Source organism: Pteropus alecto, unplaced genomic scaffold (genome assembly GCF_000325575.1).
Source record: "Pteropus alecto unplaced genomic scaffold, ASM32557v1 scaffold81, whole genome shotgun sequence".
Taxonomy (NCBI): Eukaryota; Metazoa; Chordata; class Mammalia; order Chiroptera; family Pteropodidae; genus Pteropus; species Pteropus alecto.
In genome coordinates, this window is record NW_006433378.1 from 6,386,507 (window position 1) to 6,412,732 (window position 26,226).

Below are 26,226 nucleotides of genomic sequence, written 5' to 3' on the forward strand. Positions count from 1 at the left end.
GGTTGTGGTTCCTGCTAGATTTATTTTTCTTTTACTTATCTCAAATACTGATAGGAACAAACAAAATTAAGTAGAGGGTAATGTCTGAGATGTGGTATAGTACAAAACATATTAGAAAATTGAAAACACAAAGAACATTTTAATATTTTAATTTACATAATCTTAAAGCTTAGTTTATGATCCTTTGGGTGAAGATAAGTATGGGAACTTTTCTGAGAACTTTTCACAGGGCACAGAAATTAAGCCTTTGACTATCACAAGTAGTGGCAAAAGCTTGCTTGTTGGTTAGAGATCCTTCCGCCTTCTATAATCACCATGACCCTTCTTATTTTCTATGTAGATGATTCTTCTCCATTATTTATCCCTCTTTCTAATCCCTTTGCTTTCCATCATCAACCTCTTCCTTTTAGTGCTGATCCTTTTTGTGAAACTTGTGACTCTCATTTATAATTGCTGTTGGACATCTCCACCCCAATGATCCATCAACACCAAAGATTCCACACATCAAAAAGCAAATCCACCATTATCTCCTGCAATTCTGCCTTTCCGTTTGACTTCTGAAAACCTTTAACAGTCAAAATCTTTGGCTTAAAATTCCTGAGTCATCTCCAACTCTTTCTTCTCCTTGTTCTACCACATTCATTCAACAACAAGTTCTGTGTCTTCTGTTTCCTTGGTGTGTGTCAAACTATTTCCTCCCTTCTTTCTCACTACCAACAACCTCAGTAAGATTCTTGGCTTTATCTCTCACTGAGATGATAATGTAATAGACTCAGTCTATGTCTTGATCTGTATTCCAGTCTCACTCATAATGTTATTAAATATGTTTTCATCATAATGAAAATAATGCCTACATTTCTAGCCTAGAAAACTTTAAGAATACAAAAATAAGAAGATAGTTTGACTTGATAACCAGGATTATGAATATCATTTGAGAGAAACTGATTGAAAAAACAAAACTCTCCAGACTTCTCTTTCCAGAAGTATGTTGAACTAGGTACTTTGACAACTTTCCTACTGAAAATAAGTACAATTATATTTTCCTCTTTAAAAAAAAGGTCTTTGAATTCATCAATGAGCTGGACAGAAAGTGAGAAAGATGTATAGAATAAAACTCAAGTGAAAGAACAGAAAAAAAATATCAGTAGAAAACTGTGAAATCTGAATAAAGTCTATAGGTTAATTAATTACATTACATCAATGTTAATGTCTTAGTTTTTACAGAAAACTGGTTATGCCACGATTATGAAGGATGAGCTAAAGGGAAAGATAACCTCTGTACTATCTTTATGACTTTTCTGAAAATAAAAAATTATTACAAAGTAAAGGTTAAAAAATGAAATGAGAGAAAGAGCCCCAGCAATAAGTATAGCATTGAAACTTGGTAGGAAAAACACCAACATTTTTGGGAGAAACTTATCTTCAACCTGGGACTCAAAGAATTTTTACAGATAAAGATTCAAGACCTACGAGATCATAATTTTTAAAACCACAAAACTATTTTTAAAAAACCAGAAGAATAAGCAGACACAAATGATGGTATAATTAAACTCACAAATTCTAAAGTACTAACTATAAAGTAAGGATGTTCAACATGGTAAAAAAAAAAAAAAGATTGATTTAAATGATTAATTAAATTTGAAAAAGAACCATTTCTACTGAACTGGTAGAAATGACAAATATGATCATTGAAATTGAAAACTCAGTGGACAGTCCAGTAGCAGATAATTAATAGCTGAAAAATGAAGTAATAAACTGAAAGAAATATTCAAAGAAATTATACAGAGTTCAGTACAGGTGGTCAAAAATATAGAAAATATAAAACAGAAGTTGATATAAGGAGAATAGAGTGAAAAGATCTCACATATATCTATTTCCCATTTCAGAAGCAAAGGAGAGAGAAAGGGGGAGAAAGTGATATCTGAGGAGAATTCTAGATTGATAAAAAAACAACCCACAAATCTAGAAGCTCAGTGGATTCCAAGGAAGATAAATAAAAGTAAATCTGAGCATATGGTAGTGGAGCTAAAGAACATCAAAATTGAAGAGATCTTAAAAGAAGCTGAAGAGAAAAATAACTAGATGTCTTTAAAGGAACCAAACAAACTGAAAGCTTATAATTTTCCAACAAAAACAAAGAAGCCAAAGACAGCAAAACGATATGTTCAATGTTCTAAGAGAAAACAACCATCCACTTAAAGTTGGATATCCAGCAAAACTATCTTTAAGAATGAGGCTAAAATAAAATATGCTCAGATAACTAAAATCCGAACGTTTACCACCAGCTAAAGGACCTTTACTAAAAGAGCTTCAAAGAACATGCTTTTTAGGAAGGAATATATTCAGATGGAAGGTCAGACATGCAGGAAGAAATGGTGAGCAAAGAAACTGGCAAACCCACAGGCAGGGAGGGCTTCCGGGGCATGTGATCAGGACAGTTGTACAGGGCCCATTCTCAGAAGGGGGCCCTGTGCTTTGGATTTCATGCTTTGGGTTCACTATTGAGAAATTCTTAATTGTTCTGTCTTTGACTATGTGTTTTGTTAAGTGAGGTCCGATAGGACAATCGAGCATGTGCTAGGGGCTTGGAGCCTCAGCTCACACAGAGTCCTACCTCCTGCCACCTCCCTCACTCCCTAGCATGGTTCTTGACCCCCTGTTCCCTGTCCCTGCTCAGCATCTGCTTCAGTCCTCTGCTTTGGGTGGGGGCCCCAGCCTGGATAGAGGCTTGAGGAGTATAGGGGTTGAGCACGTGCACTCCCTGCGCTGAGTCGTGGGGCCCTGGAGAGGAAAAAGCTTCTCTTCAGCTCTTTGAACAAGGGGCCATATATTTTCATTTTGCACTGGGCCCTGAAAATTATGTAGCCAGCCCTGCATGTAGGTAATTGTAAATAATATCATCCATATGAAATACTAGTTTTGACTCTGTGTAATTAATGAGGCTAACAAAAGGATGGAACTAGGACACTAGACAAAAATGTTAAATGTATGTTAGGATGAGAACTATCAGAGCTCGAGTGTTCTTAGGTCCTTGCATTATTCAAGATGAGTTTGAGATATTAATTTTTTTAAAGATAGAGAAGTAGTAAATAAAAGAAAGTACGCATCTACAGTAATATCAGACAAAGTAGATTTTAAGACAAAAGTCATTCTGTGTTGATAATGATAATGGGTTAATTCGCCATGCATATTCTAAACTTATACGCACTCAGTAAAATAGCTTCAAAATATATAAAGCAAAATGTTATAGAACTGTAATGAGAAACTGTCAAATCCCCATTGCAGTGGCTAAATTCAACATAGCTCCCTTAGTTACAGTAAGTCAATCTGAGACCACCAGATGAGTCTATGGAAGCGTACACTGCACAACTCCAGGCAATATGTGAATGGCGCTCCTGCAATGTGTACTGTAGCAACCAGGGTCGAGCAGACAAATTAATTACATAAAAATTTAGAGGATTTAAACAATACAAATAATAAGATTAGTTTAAAGTACATGAGTAGGACCCTGAGCCCGCTTACTAGAAAAGTACATAATTATATTCCAGCTCACACAGAACTGACTACATATAAACCAGAAAGTAAATTTCAGCAATTTCAAACAATAGTTATACTATAAACCTGTATAGTCTAATATGGTAGCTACTAGCCACATGTAGCCACTGAGAACCTAAAGTGTTACCAGTCCAAACCAGGCTGTGCTGTAATTGCAAAATAATGTGAAAACTTGGTACAAAAAAAATCTAAAATGTCTATGATAAGTTTCAAAGATAAGTACATATTTAAATGATAATTTGTATATATTGGATTAAATAAAATATTGACATTGATTTTGCCTGTTTTTTTTTTAACTTTTAATGTGGCAATTTAAACAGTTAATATTACACTTGTGACTCACATTAGACTTCTACTGAATAGCACTGTTATTGTCCATATTCTTTGAAAACAAAAATGTATTTTTGAATAACTCCTGGGTCTAATAAAAATCATAACTGATATTAAAAATACTTAGAATTGAACAACAATGAAGTCGCTTCATAGCAAAACTTATAGAATACAGCTAAAGCAGAAATAAATTGTGGTATATTTTAGAATATAGTTGAAAAAATGAATGGTTCTCAGCCACGTGCACTACCATGGACAATTCCCACAAACAATCTTGAAGAAAAAAAAATCACTGAGTAATACGATTTTATTTCAATGAAGATAAAATATATGTAAAATCGAACATCTTTTAGGAATACAAACATACTTGGTAAAATTATCAAGCGAAGCAAAGGTACAGTGGGTATTACTGTGGTTTTTGCAGACACTCTTTATTTCTAGGTTGTTGAGAACCACGAAATGCAGGTTGGTGGTTTCCTCTGAGGAAGGGTGCAATGTGAGAGAATTAGGGAGAAGCACAGGGACTTCAAGCTAAGGTAAGGTTCTTTTTCCTAAACTGAGTGATCGATCCATAGATGTTCTTTCTACTTCGCACCTATATAAACCTTCTGTGTATCTACTCAATATTTATAAAAACAGCTAATGATAAAGGCTGAGTACAGAGTAGAACGGGTGTGTGGAGGAAAGAGAATTGAAAGGAAACACGAAGGTGAGGGAATGGGCAGGTGGAGTACAGTGGGGTTTACTGACCACTGTGCACGCTGTGAACAAGGCAGCATTATCAGGCCCTTGGAGGGACAGAGGGAATTAGCAAGGCAGGGTCCCTGTCTAAATGGTGCTCAAAATCCAGCAAAGTGAAAGGAAGATTCATCTTTTAAAGTGTGAAGCAGACCCAGCAGTTTATGATGCTTGCTCAGCAGTCTCTAGGCTGGAGAAAGGAAAGTGAAGCAGAAGGAACAAAGAATGAAGACAGCAAAAGCGGGATTACATTCAAAATCTCATTTGTGGCTTTCCTCAGAGCATGTGGTCATTCCTGTCTCCTTTGCAGACTCATCTTCCTCCACCTGTCAATTAAATATTTGTGTTCCTCAGCATTTTGTTCTGGACCTCTTTTTTTTTCTTTCTCTCTACTCTTTTTCTAGGTGATCTTATCTAGTCCTATGGTTAAAATGCAACATAGATGCTGACAGCTCCCAAATTTTATCTCTAGCTCAGATCTGTTCTCTGAGCATCTGACTCATGTATCCAGCTCTCCACCTGACTGTTCTACTTAATATTTCAGAGACATCTCAAACTTAGCATGTCTGTAATCTAAGAGGCTTACAATATCAAAGTCCATGTTTTGCTCATTAGGTGTCATCTGCTGCTCTGCTTCTCATATTTTGTTCCAGGATGCAGCCTAAGGAGCAACTCTTACCTGGAAATGCTGATTTTGTAGCTCACAGAAAAGAAACATTGCCCAAACATAGAATTTGTTAAAGCTTCTGCTCAGTATTGGTGCACATTACTTCTCTCACCTTTCAGTGGCAAGAACAAAGTCAAATGGCCACGTCTGATGTCAGTCAGGTGCAGGTACATAATCCTCTCACTGTAAGGTGTACAGTAAGTCACTGGGCACCAGGTGGAGTCCATCGCAACTCCGAAATCTCACTGGACGCCATTTTGAGGATTCCTGTCCTGTTGAGAAGCTTCCCTTCCTTAGACTATGGTTCTTTCACATGGGAGTGATTTCTCGGTCCTGTTTTCTCCATAGCTCCTGGGTTTCCTCTCTGATATGTACTTTCTTTTCCATTGTCTATCTTGGCCACATTAGAAGAGAGCACTAGAGATTTTTTTCCCTATTGGGAAACAGCTTTCTCAACTTCCTTCCTTTCCACAGAAGATTTGCCATGGCAGGGTGTGGGGGTGGGGTATGTGGTTTCAAGAAGACTTAAAAAAAAAAAAAGATTTCTTGAGATATAATTGACAAACAATAAACTGCAAGTTTGAAGTATATACAGAGATGAGTTCTGACACGCATATAAACCTGTGAAACCATCACTGCAATCAAGAAAATGAATATATCCATCATCCTTCCAAGTTTTCTCATGCCCTTTTCTAATCTCTTACTCCTGCCCTCTTACCCCAAGGTAATCAATGGTTTGCTTTCTGTCACTATAGATGAGTTGACGTTTTTAGAATTCTATATAAAATTCTCTATATTTCATATAGTATATTTTTATTCTGCCTGGCATCTTTCACTCAGTGTACTTCCTTTTGGATTCCTCCATGTAGTACCATGTATCGACAGTTAATTCATTTTTATTGCATTGTATGAATATACCACAATTTGTTTATCAATTCACCTATTGATGAACATTTAGATTGTTTCACAGGTTTTGGATGTTACAAACGAATCTGCTATCGACAGCTGTGTACAGGTTTTTGTATAAATATGCCCTTTCATTTTTCTCAGGTAAATACCTAGAGTGAAATCCCTGGGTAAGAAGGTAAGTGTATGTTTAACTTTTTCAGAAACTTCCAAACTGTTTTCCACAGAGGTAGTACTGTTTTATAATTAGGTTGGCCGTAAAGTTCAAGTCTTCTGCAGCCTCACTGATTTTTCTGTCTACTTGTTTTATCTATTATTGAGAGAAGGCTACTGAAATCTCTAACAATAATTGTGAATTTTCCTACTTTTATATTTCTATCAGTTTTTGCTTCATGTGCTTTTAAACTATATTATTAGATATAGGATTGTTATGTTCTCATGATGAATTGATCTATTATCATTTTGAAATAAATTTCCTCTTTCCTGGCAATATTCTTTGTTTTAAAATTTACTTTGCCTTATATTAATAGACACATTCCAGCTTTCTTTTGATTAGTGTCGGCATGGGATATATTTTTCTATTCTTTTACTTTTAATCTATTTGTGTCTTTATATTTATAAGACATTCCCTGTAGATAGTATGTAGTTAAATCTTACTTTTTCATACAATCTAATAATCTCTGCCTTTTAATTGGAACGTTTAGGCAATTTATATTTAATTAAACTGTTGACATGATTAGGCTTAAATCTATCATCTCGTTATTTGTTTCCTATTTGTCTCATCTGTTGTTCTTTTTTTCTTCTTTCTCTGCCTTCTTTTGAATTTCGTATATGTCTCATGATGTAATTTTATCTGCTTTGTTGGCTTTCTAGCTATAACTCTCTGTTTAATTTTATTAAAGTAATTGCTATAGTGTTGATAATAGCCATTTTTAACTTATCTTATGTTCTGGTAGGCTGAATAATCACCTTCAAAGATATCCATGTCCTAAGCCTCACAATCTGTAAATATGTTACCTTACACGGCAAAAGGGACTTTGCAGATATGATTAAGTTGAGGATCATGGGATGGGGAGATTCTCTTGAATTATCTGGATGTACCTTAAATGTAATTACTAAGGTCTTTATATGAGAGAGGAAAGAAAGTTAATGTGGGCGAAGGTGATGCTGTGACAACAGAAACAGAGGTTAGGTTCATGGGGCTGGGATTCAAGGAATACCAGCAGCCTCTAAACTAGAAAACACAAGAAATGTGTCCTTCCCTGGAGCCTCCAGAAAGAACCAGCTCTAGTGACACCTGGATTTTAGTCCCTTACCGTTAATTTGGACTTCCAACCTTCAGAATTGTAAGATAATAAATCCATGTTGTTTTAAGCCACTAAGTTTGTGGTAATTTGTTATAGCAGCTATAAGAAACTAATAAGTTTAATATGGCCTAATCTTAAACTTCAGGTATAAGATTAGAATCTTATAACAGTAATCATGATCAAATAAAAAGCAGCAGTCAATATAAATAATGTAGTACTTCACCTGGTTTTCAAAATGCCAGTGTTATAGAATGAATGTGGCTGGCCAAGTACTTGTTAGAGTTCTGACAATTTCATTCACATTATTTCTTAAGCTAAGTTTCCTATTTGGAAAGAGGTCTTAATGATTAGAAAATTCTGAGAGCATTTCCAGATGGGTGCCTGTGAGTAGATTATAACGTACTCTTACTATAAAATAGATGGTACTGAATATTTGAGGTGATCAAATTTCAGTCTCCCTGGGGATAGTTATAATTTTGATACCACCAAAAGTAGAATCCATTCCAAATACATTCCTCTGATGGATCTAGCACAAAATACCACTGTTATATATATCCTTTTAGAACAAAACTGTTAGAGTCTAGTAGATTACGGAAGCTAGAGTATAGTAGGCCAAGGTTTAAACAAGGTTAATGAAGTGATACTTCTTCACTAAATTTTCAAAGAATTATGAAGTTCCTTATGGTTTTTGTACAAAGTATAAGGTGTTTTGAGTAAGCTTTTAGAGAAATTATGATCTTGCATCTGTGATGGTAAGTTTGCTTGATATTTATGGCTACAGAAATAAGGACGTCCACATGCCTGTGATTCTTGCTGAACCTTGGTTCCTGATTCTAAGAACTCTACAGTATGATGCTTTCACAGGACACGGCAGACAGAAAGATAATACGTGGTGTTACAAACACTTACTGTTCTTGATTGGCATGGGTGGGGCCTTGAGTACCACATACAGAGATGATGATATGTGTGAAAAGATCATTTTTATTCCAAAATGTAAAAACCAAATTTATATAGTACAACCATGGAAGAGCTTGCACATTGTTCAGGAATAGAAAACATCCTAAGACATTGATAAAGAAAAAGCAATCTGTGTTGAAAGGAACTATCAAGGGTCAACTTTGACTCTAGTGAGAGACTTTCTGCTAGAAATCCAGAGGAATGATAAGAAATAAAACATAATTGTTAGGGGCATATTCCATATTTTCTATGTTATAAACAGCTGAAAATGTTCAGCTATTTTTCAATATCATACAGATATCCAATTTCCTCTCCAGAACCATTTCTAGAGATATTGCTGCTTTAGAATTATAGGAAACGACACAGATTTAGGTCCTAAATTTGGGTTTTACTAAGAATCCAATAAAGAAGATTATCTCTAGAATCCAAGAGTTTGAATTGTACTCCCAGCTCTGATTTTGCGGCAAGTTAGAAACTTTCTGGGCCTGAGAAAAACACTGAGAGCTGCTGAGTTTTTAGATTCTGTGATCAGTGGTTTGATTGGAATTAAATTCCTCTCCATCCATACACGCATCCATCCAGCAAATATTTGAGTGCCTACTGTGTGTCAGGTACTGTTTTAGTCTCTAGTGATACAGTAGTTTTTTTTCTTGACAGTCTTTGGAAATACATTAATGCAATTCTTTAATTTTTAGAAGAGATGAAGATCCTGAGTGGTAAATGACTATCTGAAGTGATGTTATTCGCAAGAGACAAAGCAGGCTCCAGCTTACACCAGCCTGGGACTCTCTACAGTACGTTATGCTGCCTTAACTTTTCACATTTGAGATAAATGAGTGGTTACCTGCAGCACTCTATCCTGCAATTTTGCCGGATTTTTTTTTTTTAAATAATGATGTTGGAGTTGGCACAATAGGCTAATTAGGATCTACTTGCAATTAAGAGTATTTATTTTTAAAACGTTCACTTTTAAATTCTTAGACCAAAGAGAATCTAGTTTCTTATATACATGAAGAAATCGAGATTCCCATAACGGTAGTTAAAAATGTAACTGCAAAAAATTGTCAAACCATAATGTCAAATGACAGCTTCAAATTTGGTTTCACAAGTTGTTCTAAAAGAGAACATTGTCAATCAAAGAGATAATTTTGATTTCGCCACAACTCCTGCCTCCACTAAAAGCAATAAGTCTGTGATATCATAAGAAGTCAAGTCTCTTGTTCTGAGAGCTGTTAATGAATAGGAATTCAGAGAAAGAAGTGAGTCTTAGAAAAAAAATTGATGAGGTTTGTTATTTTAGAATGATATCCCTTAGGGCACGTCAGGCACTTCATTTCATAATGCTTTAAACTAACAGGATAGCATTCAAATTGAATCACTCCGTGGACTAATCTTTATAATTCTAAGAGTAAAGAAGATAATATTGAATTCAACAGACATTTACTGAATATCCACATCACCAGTGGAAGGTATAAAAATTATTAAGATATGATGCTTTAAGGTTAGCAATGTAAGATGCTTTAAGGTTAGCAATGTAAGATGCTTTAAGGTTAGCAATGTAAGATGAAAGAGAAGGAACTAGTATGATCTGAACATCTACAACCTACCAAGCAAAATACTAGACATGTTAATAATATTCACAAGAAGATAGCTATTACTAATATGCCCATTTTACAGATAAGGAAAATGAACCTTAAAGTGGTTAAGTTATTCAAACTGCAGACTGACTGAGTTGGGATTTAAACCTATGTTTGCCTAACTCTAAAGTCCATTTTTTAAATACTAAGCCACTCTCCCAGAAGGTAACGGAACATTAAAACATTGCTTCTAAATCCTTTTCTATAGTCTACACTTCTTATTGCTTCTAGCCTTCACGAAAATAGGACAAGCCTCAATAAAGTAACTAAACACTAAGCTTCTCTTCCTCTAGAATGTGTTGTGAAATTTTTGAGTTCTGTTTTCATTCTGAAGATAGAGCTCCACTTCTGATTTTGCCAACACACCTGACTAGTAGGCAAAACTCGCCATCTTATATTTATTATACAAGTGAATAGGGGTGGTAAGTAAGCGAGGGGAGAGGCAGAGGAGACACAAAGGAAACACTGAAGTTTTCCGCTTTCTGCAGGGCCGGGAGTCCCCTGAAGACGCAGAGTTATAACACGGTTGAGAAAGAGAAGTCACATTGAGAGAAGCTGACAGGACTGAGCCCTTCAAGGCAGATGCTGAGGGAATTGAGCAACTGTAGTGAAGGGACCATGGGTTGAGTTTAGATGTGAAGGAGCTTGTCCTCTGGCTTTGCCAATATTGTGACTCTGAGCCAAAAATTTAGCCTTGCTTAACCTACTTCCTTATGTGGAAAATGACACCTGAATTATAGGTGAGGACCACAGCTCTGCTAGTCAGTACCTTTGTGCAAACTTGAAAATGACTTCCCTTCTAGGTTGATGAATTAGGAAAAGTGCTCCCTCTGGATGGGAGAAGACCTAGGGACAGAGGACTTGATGGGGGAGTGGGGCGGACGGCACACTTAACCAAGAAAAATAAGCCCCTTCCTCTGTGGCCAGTGGCTAGGAGAGCAGAGTCCAAGCTGGTTTTCAGGCCCCTTGCTCCTTCCACGGAGCGCCACACAATGATTCATGGCCTCTCCCTCCGGGCAGTGTGAAGGCGAGATAAGGTAAGATCAAGTTCACAGAAGCACTTAGAGGGCTCCTCACAACTGTGGAATCTGTGGATTGTGTGTGTGAGAGTTTGAGAGGGAGAAAGGAGAAGGGGGAGGTGAGAGAGAGAGAAGGGAGGGAGGGATGGGAGAGAGAGCATGAGGAAGCAGGCATGTTTAATTATGGGGTCATGTCATATATAGGAAAACAGGAAACTCCATGAACCTCCTAAAATAATTTGCTAGATTTTCTGTGTATTTTTCTGGAGTGAGGGTTTATAGCTTTCTGTTAAAACAAACCAACCCAACAACAACAACAAAAAAAAAACAAAGAGTAGAAAGGAGAGGAACAGGGACTTGAAAAAGAAGTTAGTGCTATGTGTGTATGAGAGGGAGAATAAAATCCTTCCCTATAGCATAAAAGATACTCTTCTGGAGGGATCGAGAGCAATTAAGTAAACTTCATTTAAGATAGATAAATACCTAAGCAGCCCGAGAGGTACAGCCATATGTTATTTATTTCACAGAATAATAACACGTAAGCAACTGGCACCTAACTCTGGTTACAACTAAGCTTTTCCTTCGAATATGCTCTCCATCATGTTACTGGCAAGTTAAATCACAGTAAGTACTTATCCATATTTTTTCTTGGAATTTACTAAGATGGGGCTAATACAGCTCTTGGGAACACGCAGGGTATGAGAGCTGTTATAAGCAGCTGCGTGTTTCGGCAGTATGGTTTCAGGCCACGTGTTAGTGCATAAATGAATTTCTGTAAGTGTTATATGTGGGCAGTCTCCAAGCTTAAACACATATGTTCTTATAAAATGTATTTGTAAGTTGGTTGTAGGGAATTATGAGCACATTTTACCACAGAAATAATTTTCAAAAAAAATGGAAATAGGCCTGTAGGCCAGCCCACAGAACTCTATTTCATCCATGAAGTGGTGTCATGAATTCATGGTTCTGAGTACAGTCCTGACTCTGGCCAAAAAGACCTCGCAGCCTAGAAGCATGAGAGCTGAGGACTCTCTTTTGCAGAATTTTAAAAACAGCCACACTTTTCTCTGACACTGTCTCCTGTACCTTGCTACGTTCTTCCCTGTCTACAAAGGAGACCCCTCTCTCCAGCCTCAGTGTGTCTGTGACCAAGCTGGCCAGACCTTCTCTAGCCCCAGCATCCACGATCTTGAAGGACCTACTTCTCTTTCTTCCAATGGAGCCTCTTCTCTTAATAGAGCTTCCTCAGCTGAGTATGGGGGAGAAAGCAATACATAATTAATAGATTTGTACTAATATATGAATTATTTCCTATTCACTAAATTCTTTCTTGCTCCAAATTTAGAAGTTCTGCCATTTTTTTTTTCTAGGGTTGGTTCTGGCTTTTTATGTCTTCTTTTTCTCCTTTTCTGAAACTATACGGTTTCCAAGTTGCACGTTTTTCATAATGGTCCCAGTGGAATGGCAGCAAGGGCTTGGCTGTCGGGAGGGTGAGGACGGAGAGGTGGCATGTATACGAGACTGCCTGAGTTTATGGAAGCACAAACTGTTACTGTGAGCATGTAGAGCTCTGGCCTTTGGTGAGCACATCCGGCAGCCTGGTTGGTTGCAGTCTTCCCCTGGTAATGGTTTGGGACCTTGCTGTGTAGATTGCTAGGTGCCGATTACTCCTATTGAATAAGAATCTCTGCAGGTGTCATCAAAAATCTCTCTTTTAAAAGATTTTCCTGAACTCAGCTTCTTCTTTTGGAGGGACTTTCATATTTCCAACTGCTTAGGGACATCTCTATTTTAAAGGTCCCACTGGTGTTTCAAATCAAAGCGTCAAAAGCAAACTTGTTCAGCTGAGAGGCAGTTTAGTGAAGGAAAGAAGGTGAAGAGAGGGAAAACTAAGTTCATGCGTGAATCTTAGGGAATGTTTGCTGTCAAGTGATTGTGGGAGGGAAGGGAAAAGAACCAAACCAGAGACAGGAAAGGGTCAGGATAACAGGTTGTCCCTACAGCCAAAGGAAGACCAAGTTTTAAAGCAGTAATGCCAAAGCTTCCAAAAGGTCATTACTCTTTAGGATGTCTTTTAACTTGGCGTTCATATATCCCCTTTGGCTCAACATGGAGTAAGCCCTGGCTATTTTGCTGCCGTCTGCCTGGTGCAGACACTTAAATAACCAAACAGAAATTGTCAGGAGAGGGAACTGAAGATTTTCATTTTTCTCATGTCTCTTAGTCTTAACTATACATAAAATCCTTTGATTGACATCAAAACAGTAAATGACCTGTCTTGCCCCCACTGCCCATTGCTATACCTTCTCCCCCCAGCATCAGAATAATTTTTCCACAGGGTCACCACTCTGCTTAAATCCCTTCAATGGTTCCTTTTCATTGCCCTGCAGATAATACCCAAAATCCTAAAGGCCAGCGAGGCCTGCACGATTTGGCCTTCGCCTGCCTCACTCATACTTGCTAGGCCTCCAGTCACACTGCCATTTCTCAGAATGCGCCAAGCTTGCTCTTTGCTTAGAAAGCACTTCCCCAGCTCTTGGCCTGGTAACTTCTACTTGTCTTCCTTTTATGCATCATCTTGGAAGTCACTTTTATGACCACCCTTTCTAAAACAGGCAGCCCTTCTATCAGTCTCTACTATAACACCCCTTTACTTACTTTATATCCATTATCATAATCTATAACATTCTAGTTAGTTCTCTACTTTTTTTTGGTGACTGTTTGTTTCTCCCATGTAAGCTTCATGAGAATAGGGATGTGTCAGATTCATCACTGTATCTTCAGGGTACATAATACCTGACATATAGTAAATACTCAACAATTAATTGTGGACTGACTGAATTACCCAAACCAAGTCATTCATTCACCCAACCAATATACACTGAGTAGATACACATACCATACTCTGAGGATACAACAGAGGACAAGGCAGACAAAATCTGAAAGCGACCCAGGACTGAAAAAAAGACAATGCTATGTCTGGAAGTAATCCTATGATAATATGATAACTTACTGGTCCATAAGCACGTTTTATTTTTTTATGTGACAGACATCATGTCAGTAAGCTTAGCTTTACCAAATGACTAATACCATGCCTGCTTTTGGATAGACTAAAGACAGAGAGCAAAGAAGGAAAAAGGGCAAAGAAGGAAAAAGGGCAAAGAAGGAAAAAGACAGAGAGCAAAGAGATAAAAAAGGGGTGGGAGAGAAGAAGAGGAAGAGGTAGTTCAGTGATGTCTCTATTCTCCAAAAACTTAAAGAAATTATCCTTCTTCTTCAACACTTATAACAGAAGGTAAGATTAAAATCACCCGAAAATTTTTTTAAAACATGACAAAACATACACATTTAGGCAAGCATGCTATTTCAAAGCAGTCACCCAAGAAAACTCTATATTTATTTGAATACTGTTACTAATTCTCAAAATACTCATAAAATTGCCTTCTTCAAATTGTAGCCAGAGATAATTTATTAACCATAGAGAAAAGGAAAATATTTGAGTTTTGATCCTAAATGGTATTTCCAAGATTGATTTCCCATCATAATCACTGGACTTGCTTTCACTGGACCTTTGTTTTAAAAATGAAATTCACTCATAAAGGGTGAAGATTCATCATATTGAGAATATTCTAAAACATGTGTATTTAAGCCAATCCTCAATATAGTTCCAGAAACATTTGAACAAATGTAGGATCTTCTCAATGACCACTATGAATTTAGGAGATAGCATTCATCTTGATAAACAGTTAAGTCTAATTAATCGGACATCGTTGAAATGGAGTAGTCTAGATAATATAGGAATATAAGAATATTGCTCAGATAACCAAAGTTCTAAACAGAAGACTTAAAATTTTTTATTTCATGGTGTCCTAAGATGTATGATTCTGTATCTTTCACATAGAGTATAGAGCTGATTTTACTCTCTGACCCAGGGTCATCATTATTGCCATCAGCTATTTACCCAAGCCATATACATAAAGATGCTCAAGGATATTGAGCTGTGTAGGAATATTTGTCTCTATTTTATATTGGGCCAAATTGCAATGCTTTAAAATTTTTTTTATTTGCATTTATAGTTTTTCTCCCTTCTTATGCATGGTCAATCTCTCAGCTGCTATTCCTTCTTATTATTAGTAAATCTGGCTTTTGCAAATTTCCTCCTTATAAAATTACAGCTTCTAATATGCTATGGGCTGGGCAACTACATAATTGCAAAATGGCAGAGGTGGTGGGGTGGAATGAAGAGTCATATAACTACAAGGTACATCATCCTTGCAAAAAGCAGGTTATTGGTGTGGCAGAATAGGAAAGAAATGGTGGGTGGTAATCAGCTCTGCAGTTGTTCATCTTATTCAATCAAAGAGAAGTAAACATATCATCCCCGGATGGACCAGAGGCATGATTTGTTTCCCTGTGAACTAGACAGGCCCCCTGCTAGCCTGGGCTGGAGAGGCGGATATGACCCAGGGCATAGCATCGCTGAGAAAGTTCTGAGACAACAAACCTAATTCTAAGCTACATGCTACTCACTCCTGGGACTCCATTCCCAGACTTCCTCAGCAAATAGCTCTCCTTATAAAGAACTAAAAAAAGATTATAAGTCTTCTAAATTAGAAACCAGCCAAATACTCATAAAATGAAATGAATAAGATAAAAAATAAAAAATGAAAGATGAAAATGATAGGAAGAATAAAAAACAAATAACCTATAGAGCTTTCTGTACACAGAGAATGACAAGACAAAAATTCTTGCCCTATGGAACCTGTGTTTTTCTGGCATGTAATAATTACATCAATAAATGTAAATGGGATAATATTCCAGACTAGATTAAAACCAATAAAATGAAAATCCAAAATTTGTGCTATATATCAAATACGTATTTAAAACAAAAGGACTCAGAAAGAATGAGCAAAGGCATACCAGGCAAATGAAAACAAAAAGAAAGAAAGGAGCGCTGAGATATTAAATATGGATAAGGGGAATTTAATGACCAATTAACAACAAAAATATAGGAAGGTTAGTCGAATATGCTTCTTAGTATCCTTGATACTACCCTCAATACCAGAGTACCTTTGCTTACGGAGAGCCCTCAGTAAGAGTTATTGACTGATAACAAAGAGAAGAAAAGCAGAAGCCAGTAAAGGAAAAAGTGACATAAATAGATTTTTTTTCTGTTGGTAAATGTCAGACTCCAATTATTGGCCCCGGTGAAATTTGGTAGTATAAGTATTACACGTGGTCTTTTTGAGCCTTTTCAGTAAAAATCTAACACCAAATACAAAGCGGGTTCCATTAACTAACTGTGACTTTAGGCATATAATTCAACCAAGTTAAGCTTTAGTTTGATCCCTGTAAAATGATGTGATAGAATGCAATGAACTTGTAGGTGAAATAAATCTTTAATCCTGTGTTTTTTTCTTAGTAAAGTATGTGAGACACTGATGTTTTGAATATGTATGGAATACTGACATAAACATAAAATATTTGGGGAAGAAATTATTCTTGACTGTACCTTTCATTTTTCAGTGTTATAACCTCTTCCTTTGTCTGATTCAGAAGAGCTTTGGTTATCTCTAGTTCATTTTCTGCGAGGTTAATTCTTCTTTTTATGGCTTCTTCTTGACTTTTCTTTGTAGTCAGTTCTTCCTGTAAAGTTTTATATATTTGTTGACAGGCAGTTAAAGAGTCTTCTTTTTCTTTAAGCAATCTGGTGTGGCTAAAAAGGAATAGAAAAAAAAATCAATATGCATTAGATACCATATTTTTATGTTTATCAAAGATATATGAAAATCCCATTTGAAATTATAGACTATAACTCTAACTTATAAAAATTAAGAACGCTAAGAAAATGGATAGTTTTGTGATATTAAAACTTTATCACCTAGGCAGAGGTAAAAATCAATGAATAGCTTCAAGATATTATAAACTCAAATCTGGTATTGTATATGTAAACAATACAATAAGAAAAGCTAAGTACATTTTAAATAAAATATTACTGAAAATAAGGTTTCAAATTAATTACTAAAAAATATTAATTAAAACATTTGCAATGCATACCGTGACTCAAAAATAATGGATTCAAACTTCAGTTTTCTAAGTTCTCTCTGACAGTCATCAGCTTCATTAGATTTATTCCTAAAATAATATAAAAAGTTTCAAATACTTTATTTCAAAATAAAGTATAATTGTTTCCTTTCTTTAAACATGTTTTTCCTTTATTTCTTTTCTATCTTTATATTCTATTTGTTGTTATGTATGCAGAGTTCCTTGAAGTTAGAAACATATAGTCAAAGGATTTTTCTATGCCCCCCAAAATCTAGTCTGTTAGTTTGACTACATGTGTTTTTCTTCTATACCACTATTTTACTTAGAAAAAAATTCTTATCACTTTCGAAGTATTATTTCTTAAAAAAAGAAAAACCTTAGTCTACTTTTATTATGGCCAGCTAAGCACCTATCAGATTGATCTGCATTTAAATAAAAAACCAGAAACTTTGGTAACATTTAAAAAAGAAAAGAAAAATCCCTGTGCGAAGGTATTGGAAAGTGACCAAAAGCAGGCAGATTCTGGAGGGAAGTTAACACTTGGAGTGAGGTGACAGCAGGTAGTAGCTTTGTTTGTTTGTTCATTTGTTTGTTTGTTTAATGACTTTAAACCTGAGGGCAGGCTACAGTCTGCACCATGAGGAACTAAAATTCTGAGAGAAAACTGGTAGGAAACTCACAGTCGTTCTGGCCTAAACTAGAGGACTGTTTGGGGAAACCACAGCTGCGGTCAAGGGCAAACGCTGAATATGAGAGAGCCAGAGAGAGCGAGTCCCAAGAACTGAAGTGAAACTGGAGCTACTGCCCTCTAGAGAGTCAGCCGTCTGAAGCCAACCAAATCAGTTCCCTGCTTAAAGCAACACCACCCCAACCATTATTTGGAGAAATATAACAGAATCCAGAGTCTCCATAACGTTCACAATGTCCAGAATAAAAATTCGCCCACATAGGAAGAAACAGAAAAGCATGATCCATTCTCAAGAGAAAAGACAGTTAATGGGGATTGACTCTGCGATGACCCAAATATTGAAATTAGCAGATGAGGATTGTTAAAGGAGCAATTATAATTCTGCTCAAAGACATAAAGAAAAATCTACTCTAATTAATGAAAAGATGAAAAGTCTCAGCAGAGAAATAGAAACTATTAACAAGAACCAAATGGAAATTCTAAAACTGAACTAAGCATTTGTCTTGATCTTATATAATTGGGTTTTGTAACAATACTCAAAATTTTAATATATTAAGAAAGATTAATATTCCAATTTAAGTTTATATAAACTGTTCAGTAAGTCATTATCTGAATGGACCTTAAAATAGCTTATATACTATACAGTGAAATGTTAGTTAAATTATCAATGGGTTTGCCCTAGTTCCAGAACGATTTTAGTTTTTAACAAGTAATATTTTAAAAAGCATCACGAACGTGAATAACATTCATTTGTTTTATACCTTTTTATTGTAAAAGATGAAGAAATTGTAAGGTATAGAAAATTGCATAAAACAAATACATAGTATAATGAATTATTATTATAAGAAGAATATTCCTATAACTACCATCCAGGTCAAAAAATAAAACTTTACCGGCTGCCCTAGATGCTTCATGTCCCTGGTTCCAACAGAGCGAAGTCCCTCTACTCTAAAAAAAACATTCTCGTGAATTTTATGGTAATCACTTTGGATTTCTTAGGAGTTTATTACCCAAGTTTTATTCCTGAACTCTATATTTTAGTTTTCCTTTTTTTTTTTGTAAAACATGTCTTTATACAACATTATTTCCTTATCTCCTTTTTGTAAAACAGCTTTATTAAGAAATTGCATTGGTTTATAATAAACTGTTTAATGTATATATAAGCCCATAAAACCATCACCAGAATCAAGTAGCCCAGGAGCATACTTAGAGCCTAGATCTTGGTCTCTAATACTGTTCCCCTTCAAAAGAAGGAGTACTCAGAGAAATGGCTGAATGCAAGAGTAGAGCAGGGCAGGTACATATGAAACATCTTCTTATGCCAGAAAGTAAGAAAGTGCTTAGGATCTTTGGTAGGATCATGTTCCAATGTCACGTGAGCCAGCTTGAAGGGGGTTCCACTAACTAAGCCCAGGACAATCTGTGTACCAAAATAATTAAGTACGGCAATAAATTATAATCCATTGAAAAAACAGAAATTCATGAGTCCATACCAACAATAATTTTTTTTTTTAATGGGAAGAAGAGAGGCTCTTGCTTACAGTAAAATGCTGAGGGATGACTAATAAGAGGAAAGGAGGGCTGGAGCTGGAAAATCATCATTTAGCAACCACTATGATAAAAACCAGATAGGCAAAAATTATTAATGGTTGCTATAGCTAGGTATATATTTTAATGAGAAGCACAGAATTGGAAAATTATTTCCAAATAAAATATTAGAAAAGAAAACATCGGGAAAAGATTAACATGCCATTAGAAAAGTGGGCAAAGGTTCTGCTCAGGCCATTGACAAAGGAAAGAATACAAAGAACTAAATACGCAGGGATATAATTTTTCATCAATTAATCTAATAACTTTTTTTTCTTTTTTAGTTATAATAGCCAATATTGGCTAGGCAGTGGAGAGATGGGTATTTACAAATGCTGCTGAAATTGAAAATCAGTATAATCTTATTGGAGTGCAATGACTCATTATGCATTAAAAGCCTTAAAAATATGTAAATTTGATTCTAGCCAAATTTATCTTAAGGAAATTACTGTATGTGAGTGGAAAGATTTATCTGTATGAATTGCAAAGTACCTTACTTACAAAACTGAAAAATTTGGAAATTTTAAAAAACAAGGGATTAGTAAATAAGTTATGGTTCATCCAATCAATGGAATACTATATAGCCATTTCATAATAATCAATAAGTATATTATGTATTGACATGGAAAATGTCCAGGATACATTAAGTGAAAATATGTTTAAAAATGTACATTATTCAGATAAATGGACTCTTAGGATATATCAAAATATAACTGTAATGTTCTTTTTTATATATTCCTGTATTTTCCAAGTTTTATACATTTGCTTTCAAAATGTATAAAAATGTTACTTTAAAAAATGCTTTGAAATTCAGCAGCCTCACCACAACTTTCACTCTGTGTTCAGACTCTTGTACACACTTTTCCAAATCTAGAGGCAGAGATGGTAGAAATCCTTTAAGAGTTACTTTACTATGTGGACAATTAATCTTGACTGCACTTTTTTTTTTTAAAGCCTGCTCCCTAGGGAGCCTACCATCCCAAGAATTCCCCTCCCCACGGTCAGCTCCCACCCCCACTCCAGTTAAGCCACTCTTTCTATGGTCTACCCTTCACTACCCAATTGTTACCCTTCGTTAGGAGGGGAGCAAATGGAAGGCATAGAAAAAATGCCTACATCTCCTTTACTGCATTCCTTCTTTAACTCTCAGCAAATAGTGTTAATCCTTTCTCTTCAACTGCTTTGAATAAGCCTTCAGAAAGGCCCCTGCTGCTTCTGCCAATCAAAGCAGAGGAAATCAGATAAAATAATTGGGTATTTCCCTGATTCTGAAAGGCAAGGGTCAAATACATCCAAGTTCTTATATGAAATAGCAATTCTCAAACTGCTTCCTTGATATTTGCACTTTATGTCCAAAAGGCATCTCAAATTTAACAGATTAAAAGCATTGTTTTTTAGTCCCCTCACCTCTGTATCTATTACTTTTACAGATTTCTCACTTCAATAAATGGCACCAACACAATAATGGTACTAACAGACAACACCTTCTATATCTAATGCAACCCTCAAAGCAACCCTTATTCCCTTGGTAAGAGTTGAAAAAACTGAAACCAGAGAGATTAGTTAACATGCTCAAAGTGACATAACTACGAACTAGTAATGCTGGGGTTTGAACCCCAGCAGTCTGATCTAGAGCCAAGGTTTAGTCACTATACTATACTGATCTCAGCTATCTACCCTGAGGCTAAAATCCCCCAAACCTCATCCTCTATTCTCTCCACTTCCTTTCCAGTCCCCTTCTTCTGCAGCCACATCTACTCCATCAGTAAACCCTATTAGATTAACCTCTGACATATATTTTTCTCCATCTCCACACTATATCCTTATACTAAACCAGTCACTTCTCGCTTGTGTGAACCCACAGCTGCCCGCTTAGCCTCCCCGAATGTTCTTGTACTCTCACTCCTTTCTCCATGTAGCAGCCATGCCGATTGTTTGAAACAAATCAGATTAGTTCACTCTCTTGCCTCAGCTTGTGGCCCCTTCCTCCATCTTTTAAATCTCATCACTCCAACCTCTGCTTCCATCTTCACAACTACGTTTGTGACTTAGACTCTCTTGCTTTCCTCTTAGGACATTTTCAATTACATTGGACTCGCCCAAATAACCCAAGATAATCTCCCTATCTCAAAATCCTTAATTTACTCACACGTGCGCAGTCCCTTTTGCCATGTAAAGTAACATACTCAGATTCCAGGGATTAGGGCATAAAAATCTTTGGAAGCCGTTAGTTTGTCTACCACAGTTGGCCTTCTTCATGTTTCTTGAACTTGTAAAACTCACTCCCAAGAATTTATGGCCTTGTCCTTGATCTCTCTGCTTCCAGATGTTAGCATTTTAGCATTGATATCTCCTTTCTGTACTCAGATCTTAACTCGCAAAGGACGTCTGCTCAGGGATGCCACTCTATCAAAAGTATATATCACCACTCCCCATCACTCACATTCTATTATGCCTGTTTTATATTTTTGCAGCACTTAACATTACCTGAAATTACTCAAACAGTTCTATTGGAGCTTGTCAATCTTCTTCTTCCAATATCTAGTGCCTATACACAACAGTCATGACACATCATCACCACTTGGTAAGCATTCTGTATTGAATAAATGAATGAAGCAAATCTAGCTTGTTCAATCTAGGATCATGTGGAAGTGGATCTATAGTGTGACAGAGGAATGCCACCAGGCCACCTACTTGCAAGGCGAAAATACTCTTGAATAACCAGAGAGGTAAGAAGAAAATCAGAAGAACATTATATGTCAGAAGGTGATAATAGAGAATGCTCCAAGAACAGGCTGGTCAACTGTGTCAGATGTTGCTCAGAGGTCAAGTAAGAGCTTTACAAATCAGTAATTTATGATGGTCATAAACTGATCATTGCTCAAATTATTAGTTAAATAAAATCAGTGTCAGTAGTTTACAAAGGTCCCTAAATTAGAAATATATTTCTATAACCATTTTATACATAATTAGTAATTGATAAATTACAAATCATTTTAAGCAAATTTTATTTTTATTACATCCATGAAAGTTAATACATTCACACTGTATGCTATTTAAGCAATATATAAGTATATAGAGTTAAATAAAATTCTCTATACACCCCACTCTCACTTGCAGAGAACTGTTGTAATCCTACTAGCCATTTATTCAATGCATTTAAATTCATATATATATGTGTGTGTACATTCACATATTTTTAACATGAATAGAATCATTTTTCTAATCATATTCTTAATCTGTTAAGTTCCTAATAGCTACTTTTCCATAACAGCCTATTCTTCTTTCATCGTTATAATGGCGGACATACTTTGGAGGATATCTTAACTTTTTAAATTTATCTTAACGTTTTATTTGCTATTGAACAATTTCCTTGGGTGTAAAGCTTTCCTGTATGAGTTCAAAGCCATTTGGGGGCGAGGGGAGTTTTTTCTGGTAATCTTTGGGTGGGTGTTCATCCTCAGCCTTAAGATTCTCTGTTTACTTGTCTATTTTGCTGTTTATTTTTGCCCTAGGTTGTTTTTGTATGTTATAATGAAGGGGCCAGGTGTGGTGGGGGCACTAGAGCTTTGTCTTGAGATGTGGGGACCCCAGCCTCTCCTGGGTTTCAGTAACTGCCAAACTTCCCAGCTCCAGTCCCCATACTCATTGGATGCAGATGCTTCACATATGCTGCTCCATATAGGGCCTGCTCATTGGAGGGGGTTTGGTGAGGGGCCAGTGGCTTTAATGTTCCAAATATGATTCCTCAGAGTGAGCTTCATGAAACCACCAGAATCGCGTGGGGCACACATTAAAAATGCTGATTGCCAGACCCAAATGTAAAATCAGAGTATCTGTGAGAATGGAGCCGAGAAACTGATCCTGGGATCGGGTCCGTGGGGTCATACCATCATATAGTTTCAACAAACTCCCCAGGATTCTCTTGCAGATTGGAGTTTGAGAACCACTGTTCTGATGATTCGCCAGGTCCTATTTCCTTCTCATTGAGTTAATGGATTCTAAGGAAGGTCCTGCCTGTTGCATCCCACCACACAACTGGTTTTCCTCTGGTTTATTTCTCCATAGAGCTGACCCTTTTTATAAACCTTCTTATGTATTCTTTTCAGGAATTCCTCAAAATTTCTCATGAATATCAGTCTTTTTTGTTAGTCTTACTTATCTGTGTTTATCCTCATGTATGTATATGTATATATAGACACACATATGTATATGTATACATATATATGACAGTTATAAAAGTATATTCCTAAGCTATATGTGTGTGGGCATATAAATATAAAAGTAATAAAGTTGTATTCCATAGCATCCATATTTTTCATTACTTGAGGGAGGTCTTCTCTAAATTAATCTTGATATTATGACACAAATAAAATTTGCAGAAAATTTTATTATCAACTTTTCAGAGCATCATTAACAAACATTACCTCTTCAGCAAACACTACTGGTTACTGGCTGAACGTTCACTGCAGCTTCCTTCCTGGCCATCAGAGCCCCATTATTGTATGCTCTTAGGATAAATCCTGCTTTGTCTAAACTAATTGTGCTTGTCCAATTCCCCTTGACAGTGACTCATTTAGGGGAAGGTATGTAAAGTGTTCTAACCAAAGAAACATAAAGAGAGGGCTGTTTGGTGGCTTCTGGGAAAAATTTTTTTCTCACTTCTAAAGAGACACCGGAAAAACAGGACCTTCCTACCCTCGGGGTGGTTACATTTTGATGTGGTACCTGGAACTGATGCCATCTGATGATCACAAGGGACCTAGCCTTTGGGGTGGAGACAGTGCTGAGGGCAGCGGGATGAAGACAGATGCATGGAGATATTGCTGAGCTACTGAATTGACTAAACTTAAAACTACTCTACCTCTGAAACTTATAGTCCAAGGCATCCTAACTGATAAAAATCTGTTTCTACTATAACAAGTTATTATAAGTTTTAGAAAATATTTTATTACAAACCTTAGGAAAAAAAAGAACCTTGATTTCATCCGTTTAAAAAACTGACTCTTCCCCTTAAGTGAAAATCCACAAAACTTACGTGGAAACATTTAAAAATTGTTAAACAACAAAAGAATGATCTTAAGTTCGAAAGGTGAAACGCATTCCCACCCCTAGCCCCCACACAGAGTGAGGATTAAAATTTTAGACAATTCTGATTTCACAGTACCTTCCAATTTCTGGAAGTTCAAAAGGTTTGAATATAAATAGTAAATATCCAATTTATCGGCCAATTGTTATGTCAAAATTATTGAGTAAATTATTTTGATTTCAAACTTAATTTATCATAAAACAATGGCTGAGTCACAAATTTGGTTTTAGTCTATAAACAGTATTCATATACTACTGGGGACCTCCTGAGCTCTAAGCACCCTGAGCAGTCCCAGGCTCTGATCCTAAATGCCCATCCTACTTCACTTCATCCTAGTAGTGAGGGAGCGCAGATGGCATAGAAATGGAAGAGCTGGGTACAGGCGGCATCGAGAAATGTCTCTAGCAGTTGGGGCCATAAGTGGCTCTAGTTTTAATAACTCAAATTTTCTAAAAATGAATATCTGCCTGTTTCCCAACTTTAAGAAGTTCTTCTATAGGCAGGAAGCACTGGTTTTACAAACTGAAACAAGAGCATCAGAATTTGTACAATTGTACAGTGATTTCCTCCAGGTGGAAACCAGATTCAATTGATGGACATTGGTGAGGTGGTATATTTCTTCCTCCTACTCTAATCTACTCTAACTCATTATTTCTTAGCACTAGTATTATAAATTATGCGAAATTATAATTAACAAAAAATACCACAAAGCATGTGTTAATATTAAATGGGCAAGCTCCATGTATATAGAGAGAATTCTGTGCACAGTTATTTCGCAAAAATCAACTCATGTCACAACCAATGAGCTTTATTCCTTTTCCTCAGTATGCTTATTTTTGTACTTAACTTCTCTCCTCACTTGCCAGGACTCTGCTCCACCCTATATGCCAGGTCTTGCTATGTTTACAAGTTCCAGCCCTTCCTCTCTATTCTTGGACTGTACCCTCTTCCTTCTTGGGCTCCAAGAAGCCAAAATCACACAGTAGTTGTGGCCTTCCACATGAGACATTCTTATGGCTAAAGCCCTCCCTGATAGTAGTAGATAGAGGCTGGGGAACAACGATTTTTTTCTGGCAGTCACCATCTTATTTCTGTTTTTCATGTTTCTTCTCACCCAGAAACATGAATATTAGGTTTTCCCTGTTTTTCAAAAAATAAATTATTTTGCTACAAATAATCCAAGTATACATTAATTCGATAGGGCATTTTTGGAATTTGTTCCCCCTTGTGTTATTAAAAATTTTATTGAACATACTATTCTTAGGTGTTGCCCATGTTCAATGTATTTGGTTGCTAAGCATTCTAAATATTTATATTTCTTCTGAGGTGCATCCTTCTAAAGTATAAGAACCAAAAACCAGAGCACCAGAGCTACCAGATTCTATACTACAAAGTAAAAGAATTTACTTACTTTTCAAAGATTATATAAAGTCTATTCTAGTGTTATAATTATAGACATACTATATACTGTAATTTATAAAATTTCTGAAATAAATTTATTTTTACAAGTGCTCTGTATATTTTACAAATGTGTTTTCTTATCATTTGTTTGTCAATATTTTATTTACCAGTTATATAAAGCATAAGTACTCCAGCATTTCAAAGATTTTCAACTTTTTAAGAAACAACTTCAATGTTGTTTCTCTTGGGCAGATAATAAAGGGACAACAATAAGAGAAAAAGTTCAGAGAATGTTTCACA

The 26,226-nt window shown here is 36.1% G+C and overlaps 1 protein-coding gene across 13 annotated transcripts in view; it reads right to left on the reverse strand.

Annotated features, from left to right (window-relative positions):
• LEKR1 (leucine, glutamate and lysine rich 1) overlaps positions 1-26,226 on the reverse strand; it is a 170,540-nt gene that overhangs the window by 39,863 nt on the left and 104,451 nt on the right. For 12 of the 13 annotated variants that reach the window (XM_015586544.2, XM_015586543.2, XM_015586538.2 and 9 more), the window contains 2 exons: positions 17,174-17,251; positions 16,629-16,832 (listed from right to left, as the gene is read on the reverse strand). In XM_015586544.2, coding sequence (XP_015442030.1) covers positions 16,629-16,832; positions 17,174-17,251 — 282 coding nt within the window. The remainder of the gene's footprint in view (positions 1-16,628; positions 16,833-17,173; positions 17,252-26,226) is intronic. The other variant, XM_025044219.1, reaches the window with a different exon arrangement.